General features: G+C 39.6%; 1 protein-coding gene across 4 annotated transcripts in view; it reads right to left on the bottom strand.

The window, feature by feature from the left end:
- The window catches only part of LOC128623067 (zinc finger protein ZFP2), a 10,137-nt gene extending 1,628 nt beyond the window's left edge, over nt 1-8,509 (bottom strand). The window contains exons 1-8 of one of the 4 annotated variants that reach the window (XM_053649931.1): nt 8,419-8,509; nt 6,318-6,520; nt 6,104-6,196; nt 5,898-5,993; nt 3,176-3,286; nt 2,970-3,090; nt 2,323-2,848; nt 489-517 (exon numbers count right to left, since the gene is read on the bottom strand). In XM_053649931.1, the coding sequence (XP_053505906.1) occupies nt 489-517; nt 2,323-2,848; nt 2,970-3,090; nt 3,176-3,286; nt 5,898-5,993; nt 6,104-6,196; nt 6,318-6,520; nt 8,419-8,425 (1,186 nt within the window). In that variant the 5' untranslated portion in view covers nt 8,426-8,509. Of the gene's footprint in view, nt 1-488; nt 518-2,322; nt 2,849-2,969; nt 3,091-3,175; nt 3,287-5,897; nt 5,994-6,103; nt 6,197-6,317; nt 6,521-6,810; nt 7,496-7,535; nt 8,160-8,418 lie in introns of those variants that run through there. The other 3 variants (XM_053649932.1, XM_053649930.1, XM_053649934.1) reach the window with 3 other exon arrangements.
- Nucleotides 8,510-9,482: the final 973 nt, after the last annotated feature.

A 9,482-nucleotide genomic window follows, 5' to 3' on the forward strand; every position in this document is an offset into this window, starting at 1 on the left:
GTTAGCACTGAAGAATAATGATAGTTTTTCACACCTTTTGACATTATCAGTACGGAATTTTAATTTTCAGACTTACTGGAAGCCCAGCTTTAGCGATTATGCAAAGAATAAAACGCGATAAAAGATACACAAGTTTTAGAAGAATAATTTTTTTGTTGGTAAATGAGACTCAATTTTTTTTTTTTTTAATTCACAAAAGTTTCTGCTTTTATAAGAGATTGCCTTTTAGCCAGTGTTGGTGCAGTGTAGTAGTTTCCTGTGATTTCTGTTCCATATGTAACAATAAAAATCTGTGCAATATATACAGTTTAGCTTTAAAACTGACTGTAATATTGGTAAAAACTAGGTAAAAGTGCAGTTAATTATACAGAATGTATCAAATGTACATTAACACGGCAACCCGGTTTGAGTTCTATAAAACAATTCACTGCTGCAAACATTAGAGATTTTGCACAACAATACATTTATAAGAACATTACATCACCCACCTCCCTGAGCTGCTTCCTCCAACACAGTCCTACAAAAAGGCAAAACAAACATTAGACTCAATATTGATAATGAAAGAAGTATTATTTATATATATATATATATATATATATATATATATATATATATATATATATATATATATATATATATATATATTTATTTATTTATATATATATATATATATATACAGTGAGGGAAAAAAGTATTTGATCCCCTGCTGATTTTGTATGTTTACCCACTGACAAAGAAATGATCAGTCTATAACTTTAATGGTAGATTTATTTGAACAGTGAGAGACAGAATAACAACAAAAAAATCCAGAAAAACGCACATCAAAAATGTTATAAATTGATTTGCATTTTAATGAGGGAAATAAGTATTTGACCCCTCTGCAAAACATGACTTAGTACTTGGTTTAAAAACCCTTGTTGTCAATCACAGAGGTCAGACGTTTCTTGTCGTTGTCCACCAGGTTTGCACACATCTCAGGAGGGATTTTGTCCCACTCCTCTTTGCAGATCTTCTCCAAATCATTAAGGTTTCGAGGCTGACGTTTGGCAACTCGAACCTTCAGCTCTCTCCACAGATTTTCTATGGGATTAAGGTCTGGAGACTGCCTAGGTCACTCCAGGACCTTAATGTGCTTCTTCTTGAGCCACTCCTTTGTTGCCTTGGCCGTGTGTTTTGGGTCATTGTCATGCTGGAATATCCATCCACGACCCATTTTCAATGCCCTGTCTGAGGGAAGGAGGTTTTCACCCAAGATTTGACGGTACATGGCCCCGTCCATCGTCCTTTTGATGCGGTGAAGTTGTCCTGTCCCCTTAGCAGAAAAAAAACCCCAAAGCATAATGTTTCCACCTCCATGTTTGACGGTGGGGATGGTGTTCCAGGGGTCATAGGCAGCATTCCTCCTCCTCCAAACACGGCGAGTTGAGTTGATGCCAAAGAGCTCCATTTTGGTCTCATCTGACCTCAACGCTTTCACCCAGTTGTCCTCAGAATCATTCAGATGTTCATTGGCAAACTTCAGACAGGGATGTATATGTGTTTTCTTGAGCAGCGGACCTTGCGCGCGCTGCAGGATTTCAGTCCTTCACGGCGTAGTGTGTTACCAATTGTTTTCTTGGTGACTATGGTCCCAGCTGCCTTGAGATCATTGACAAGATCCTCCCGTGTAGTTCTGGGCTGATTCCTCACTGTTCTCGTGATCAATGTAACTCCACGAGGTGAGATCTTGCATGGAGCCCCAGGCCGAGGGAGATTGACAGTTCTTTTGTGCTTCTTCCATTTGCGAATAATCGCACCAACTGTTGTCCCCTTCTCACCAAGCTGCTTGGCAATGGTCTTGTAGCCCATTCCAGACTTGTGTAGGTCTACAATCTTGTCCCTGACATCCTTGGAGAGCTCTTTGGTCTTGGCCATGGTGGAGAGTTTGGAATATGACTGATTGATTGCTTCTGTGGACAGGTGTCTTTTATACAGGTAACAAACTGATATTAGGAGCACTCCCTTTAAGAGTGTGCTCCTAATCTCAGCTCGTTACCTGTATAAAAGACACCTGGGAGCCAGAAATCTTTCTGATTGAGAGGGGGTCAAATACTTTTTTCCCTCATTAAAATGCAAATTAATTTATAAAATTTTTGACATGCGTTTTTCTGGATTTTTTTGTTGTTATTCTGTCTCTCACTGTTCAAATACAACTACCATTAAAATTATAGACTGATCATTTCTTTGTCAGTGGGCAAACATACAAAATCAGCAGGGGATCAAATACTTTTTTCCCTCACTGTATATATAAAAAATGTGGGGTTTAGTGTCTCAGTGACTTACTGCTGTGGATCACACTGGTCGGTTCCACCCTCATCACTCCCTCGGTTTGCTGTAGAGTGTGAAACCTCCAGTGGTTGAGTGATCTTTGTATGTGCAACTCTGGGGATCATTGTTTGCTGTTCAGCTACAATATCCTCTACTGCTTCAGATATTCCACTTCCTGTTTCATCAGTAGTTTTCAATTCTGAGTCAACCCCTGGCACCCCTGTGCTTTGCAGACTCCCGGCCACCTCAGCAGACATGTCGCTCTCTTTTTCCAGATGTTTAATAGCTTCCTTGATCTCCCTCTCAAAGGTCTGTCTCTCTGAATCTTCCTCCATCGCACCATCGTCGACTCTTACGTATTCTGCAGCTACAGTTCCGTCCAGACCCGAACTGACGTCTTCATCCTGGACACCATCATCTGGTGCACTCTCCCCGTCCACATCCTGAGGCTCCTGGGAGGGTGGCTGCGTTTGGGTGGTTATCACCATGTCGGTTAGGGACAACGAAGAGAGGATTCTGTCCTCCACAATCGATGGGAGTGCTAAAAATGTAAACACATATGCACACAAAAAACAAAACAAAAAAAGTCCTTAAGACACTGAAGCATGACAAGAAGAATACATATTTAGGATGTCAGCTATAATACATAGAATAAACCTTACCATTATCCTCCAAAGTCCCACAGATTCCAATTTGCATGAGAGGTAATAAACTCTCCGTCCTACAAACGGACTCCAGGTACTCATTCCACTCCCAGGGGCATGCACTGAGCCACGAGGAAGTCTGTTTTAGAAGAAGAAAAAAAAAAATCAGTAGGTTTCACTCATAACGCACAAACCTGCAATGAAGCTTGTGATCGTAGTCCTACCTGTTTGAAGCTGGGAACTGGCAGCAGCTGTTCCAGTCTCGAGAGAAAATGGCCAACCAGGACTTGCAGTGCTTGGTCAAATTCTGGACCATACTCCTGTGGGAACACCTCCTAGAACACACATAATACAATACAGTACAATGACTAAACACTTCAGTGTACCTGCAAGACTATAGCCTTGAACGAAGCGAATCGGATCACAATTTAAAAGTGGCTAATAGACTCAGGGTCATAGTGGCTGTGACTCCCAGTGAATGACCTTCTTCACTGCAAACGTGCCAGTACCATCAAGACATGCATCCCAAAATCACATACATATGCACTATTCTACACTGTTTTGTAGTATAAATAGAGTTAGTGTTCAAACTGAAAATTACAACAACAAGAAGTGCAGTTCAAGTACCCGGATGATGCACTCATTCAACTGAAAAAACGACACGTGGAACATTGGACACATCATGCACTCGATGGTTGCAGTTTTGCTTACGTAGCGGAAGAGGGGAAAAAAAGGTCATGTTGGGAACAAAAGGTACTGTTGACAAACTGTAAAATTAAGAAATGTATTTTCGTTGCTTCTGGGTATTCTGCTAATGCTAGCGGCTTCACATTACATACGTATGAAGTCATGTGTCATCGACTGGGAAACGACTTATACTTCTAGTTAGCAAAAAACTTTTAGCGCTCCGTTTGAGATGATCCTACCCTTCTAAAATTCATACACTAGACGGTAGAGTGCATAGTGTAAGTGCATAGTGTATACTACAGTACGTCATTTGGGACACAACTAAGGTTACACTTGGTCCTAGTGATGTCTCTATGTTGAATAACTACACTAAAGGTGAGACTTGTGGTGTGCGTCAGGACACACAACACAAGTGGGTGTGAGCAAGTGAATATGTACATGAAGCGCCACTGAATTGCACATTGAGATCACGATTATTAAACACGATTACTCAGTGACTTTGGAAACATCATGCATTTATTGAACTTAAAAAAATAATAATAAATAAATAAATAATAAACATTTTATTGTATTCATGCGACTCATTTTGGTAAATCGCATCGCCAGAAACAAACTTAACTTCCTTAGCCAGTGAAATTTTGTCTCCTGGTTTATATCAGCCAGTAGTTTCTTCGTGAGCTCTAGAAAGGAAGTGACCGTATTTAGACCAGCTGTCATGACACTAGAGGAAATGAGCTTTCCAATGAAACCAAAAGTTATTTCTTTTTGTTCCACATCGGACTCCTTGAAACCAAATTGTTTCCAAACGACTGAAACGGTTTAACCTTTCTTGGCGACCAAAGGCTCTCTATCTGTCCTCTTGGCTCAAGCGGAACTAAACATGCCACAGCCTGGCAGAGTTTGGCCTTTCAGGGAGGGGTGAAAGCAGACCGCTGTAAAGAAAAATGGCACGCAGTTTTTAAAAAGACAAAACGTGAACATTGTGAAACGGAATATGTCACAATAATCCTTTTATCTTGATTATTTTGTTTTCATGATCAAAATCTTGATTAATCACAGCCCTAATCTCATGTCACCCATTTTTAATTACTTAAAAACCAAACCCCTTTACTACATCCTGCCTACGGATGAAATGTACACTCACCACTCACTGCTACAATTTACTGTCCAGATCCCAGTGAACCACGCAGTGTGCCATGTAGCAGTTCCCAGCTTTGGCATATGATTTACAGGCTGAATATAACACTAAGTTCTACCATACATAGTGTGGTACTCATCTAAGAAAAACAATCATTAGATGAGCTGTTGCACAGTATAGTTAATGATGATGTGTCCTGAAACAGATCTCTTCACAGGGCAAGTTAAGAGGGAGGAAAAAAAGGAAAAGAAAAATACACAGCGACAATCATATGCAGGTTTCAGCCAGTTGTTTATTGCTTTCTCTCAAGCAAAAGCAATAAACAATTTTTTTTTAAACAACATTAAGTACTTGCATAGCAATTTCCAAATTAACAACTGATCAAGTCATTTATGAGCCTCCATTTCCTCCAGCGCTTAACAGCAAAGAAAATGGAGACCCTACGGGTCAAAAGTCAGCAGCAGGTTACCAGCAATCTGTCATGTGCTACTACATCTTTTAATAATAAGTAGCTAGAGAATGGAATGATCTAAGAAGAGACCTATTGAGAATAACTAGTGCTAAATCTTGATTCTTCCTCTCAATCAACCATACTTGACTCCAGTATCATCTAGGTTACTTTGTATAAATTAACAGTAAATGAGTTTTGTAATTTATCACTAGAAATACACCCATCACACAGCTTGAGCTTGAATAATTTGATGTCATGGCACTTTTTTTTTAACTCTTCTTTTTAAAAAAATAAATAAATAAAACCATCTTGATCACTCGGATATCTCACCTTTTACGCTAATATAACAATTACACTGATCAGTTCACCCTTACTAACTCAGAAGCCTCTGATCAAAAGAAAGGTCGTTCTTAATTCTGATAACACAGAAATACCGTTATTGAGTACTAAGTCATATTTCACCTTGGGAAACTAGCACATGCTTTCATACCCTCAAGATTATTGCACTTTTGCAGCATGCTGATGGCTAGCTAAAGAAACAAACTTCAAACACCACACCTGTCTTGGCTGAGCAGTTTCTTACAGGGTAGGGTTTGTTTGTTTTATGCCACAAACTATTGCTTTAACTGTACTGATTATAATCAAGTGTGATAATGTGACATGCACTGACCTGAAAGAAGTATTCTTTTTTGGCAGGATCCTCCAGCAGACCCAGCACAAGTGTTAGAAGGTTTGCCTGTAAGATGTCTGCCTCTGTATCAATTCCCTGAGGACACAAGAAGCCTTTTATTAATACGAGTAAAAATAAGCACAACATTATTTCAGTCAGTCATCACGGATGCTATCTTGCCATACACTTTTTGAAAACCTGCATACTTTTGATGAATGAGAGGACTGAATCCTCTGTATATGCGACTTCACTGTCTCAAGGTCTGCTGGCAGTTCACCTCGGCACATCTCAAGAATCATCTGAGACAGAGAGAAAGAGAAATCAGCATACAGAACATCAGTCTCTTCTTGAATACCACACCTCTGCTCTGTCTCTTTCTGCACAACAATCTATGCTCTTACAGTGTCCTTCACTGCTCACCTTTGCTCTCAGCCCCATCACCAGTGTGGCCTTCTGTCTGCTGGTCAAGACCTCTGGGACGAGCCTTGTAACTAAGGAGACAAATTCTTCTAGTTTTCCATAATGCTCCAGATGTTGCTGTTGGGCAATTTTCCACATAAAGGCAGACATTAGCCGTAGAGGTGGAACCAGTAAGCGCAGTGAGGAAATCGGTGGGACAGAACCTAAGGAGAGTGGAAAATAATGTATGTAAATGGTATAAATGGAAAGGAAGGTTATTTCCACCATGAACTTTTTTAGTTTTCTGGTGTGTCACCACGGCAACAAACATCACCATGTGGTTTACCATTTGGCTTCCCCAGTTTGGGGAATAAACTGCATAAAGCATTAACTAAACATCTGTCTAGATTAACTACAGTAGTGAGATTAGCCATAATCTCACAGTGCCATAATCTCGCGATAACACACGCAGTTACGATAAACATGATTGGCTTTCCAGAGGTCAGCTACTAACGTTTTATAAAACATCACGTCACACTGATTCAACACCTAACACATGTTTAATACGATCTAAACAAACACTGATTTCGACCGAGTCTCTGCTGGTGTCTTGTTTTACTGTGGTTGTTGCCGATGGAAACACGCATGCGCTGTCTGGTCGGAGCTGCACTCGCGTAAAAATACGTTATTTCACGCGCCTAACCCTAAAATCCCGCCTACTGATCTATGATTGGACAAATTACTAGTTCATATTAAGGAGCAGTTCGCTGATTGGACAACACTGGGCGGCGGGATAACTGCTGCTACCGGATGTCAGATGTAACATGTTAAATGTAAAAATAATAATAAATATTATTTCTGCGTATTTTAACACACGTTTACGTACTCATTTTTTAAACTGATTGAATACCTATTGACACACAGTTAACACTAAAGTGACCAAAACTTTAGGGCGTTTATCCACACTGCAGCTTCTCCAGTGGAAGTAGAAAACTGAAGGTACTCACGGAAATTACTGAAATATATCACCACCTAACAACATACATTTTATGGCTATTGACCAAATTCAAAATAAAAAGAAACGAAGTTAATATTCGCGGCTGCCCGTTGCGGTAAACTTTAGCATACTAACTACTAAAGCAGTATTGTTCGGTTTTTTTCCTGTTTAAAATAAAGGTACAATAATTATATAACGTAAATAACACATATGTTTGAGCGAAGCAAAAAATATACATATACCCATTGTGTGCTTCAATAATTTAGCTGGACTTTCTGCTAAAAAGGGTCGGCGGTTGCCGTTCTTATAGACACCAAATGCGCATGCGCGAAGGCAACCAAGAACGGAACAGCCACAACGTGTTTTCTACCCGTATTGTGGCAAACATGTCTTCCTGCGTTACGATTGGCTAAAACACTCACTCACAAGTAGAAGAAGCTCAACAAGCCAATTATTATTAAGTACGGCAAAACCAGCCCTAGCGAGGAGGCGGGACTTGTCATAAAACTGGTGAGAACCGATAACGTAGGTAAAAATTAACTAACCTAAAGTTTCTCTGTGCCAGAATTATATAATGAATCGATATTGCATTATATTATATGTCAGCATAATAGGAAAAGTTAACTCAACCCCTAAACTATACCAAAACAAGTCGAGAGCACAACATTCAAAGAAGTAGGCCCTGTCTCAAACCATTGCCTCGCCACTTCGCCTTTGCAAGGGACACTACTGTGTAGGTTTCGCCGCCAAAAGAACAGACCGATAAAGTGATTTTGGCAACGAAAGATTTGAGAAGAGCCTCGGACCCGCGCTCTGCTCATCTGTCTGTCATTCCAGGAAGCAGGAAAGATTTTTTTACTACCATCTGGTAGTTCATTAGCGTTTCTCTTGTAATGATTTCACACATATATATTTAAAAAGAGAGTTAATAGCTGCAAACAGTCGTTTAGCATTAACACGGTGGAAGAAGAATATAAATGACCAAAACACTGCTGCGATGAGCACCGCAAGCTAACTGACCGTCAAGTGTACTACCAACGCAGTACTGGATTTATAAATGTCCTATTTAAACAGCCGCCATATAGAGAGCACATATAACTCTTCGAAGAAAACAGTAACTCATACCCATCATGATGGTGAAGAACTGCCCTTGAGTTTCTGCTTCAATGTTTTCCTGTTTTACTAGCTGTCGTTGGTTGCAGTGGATTGTTGTACGGCCAAGAGACGGTACTGCGCATGCGCCCTGGGGCACCAAGTAGCACACTACCTAACGTAGGGAGCGGAATTTGTGATTCGACTACAAAATGGCGGACTCCAAAAGCAGCACACTATATAGTGAATAGGGTGTGGTTTCGGACGTAGCCAGAAGACAACATGGCGAATGGAGCCGAGGGCGAAGGCGGAGTGTGATGCAAAGACTTTTGAGACAAGGCCTCAAAATTCAATACAGAAAAAGTTATTTTTTTACGTGCTGTTGGTTAATAAATAACTGTTTGGACGATGAAACTGTAAATTATAATTGGTTTCATTTGTGTGTGTGTTCTACTTTTTCTTGGTTATTATAAAGGAGGTAAAGTATAAGGATAGACATGTATGTAAATAAAGGTGGTGATCTTTACACAGAGTAGTTTCCTTGAACTGTTTATTTGAACGGTTCCTTGAACACTCTGTGGGGCTATAACTATTTAAAAGAATATTTCATAATTGTTTTTTTATTGTTTTTATGAGCTATCTCTACAGAACTGTACTCATTTTTAATCATCTTTTTTTCTTCAAGTTTCTTTACAGATAAATCGATGCATTTTGCTCTTAAGTAAGGGGTTGAAAGTAACAACATTGAGATTTTAGCACAGGAATACACCAAATGTCACTGATTAAAATCCATGTTAGTAACACGAAGACAGTAAGGACATTCTCATTGCTTTTTGGGTGGCACGGTTGTGTAGTGTTGCCTCCAGGGTTCATAAAATAAAATAAAATTCAAATTCTAGCAATAATTCTAGTGTGGGTTGTACTGATTTTTTTTTTTTTGTAGGTGAGAGAAACAATGAGAAATGTGTGCAAGAATTTTGTTCACTGAATGCATTTACAACTGTGAAGGATTTTGAAGAAGTGACCTTTGTACTATAAAATTGCTTGCTGGAAAATAAACGAAAACCAAAATATTATCAACCGACTTGTATGAATGA

This window comes from Ictalurus furcatus, chromosome 19, assembly GCF_023375685.1.
Source record: "Ictalurus furcatus strain D&B chromosome 19, Billie_1.0, whole genome shotgun sequence".
NCBI classification, from domain to species: Eukaryota; Metazoa; Chordata; class Actinopteri; order Siluriformes; family Ictaluridae; genus Ictalurus; species Ictalurus furcatus.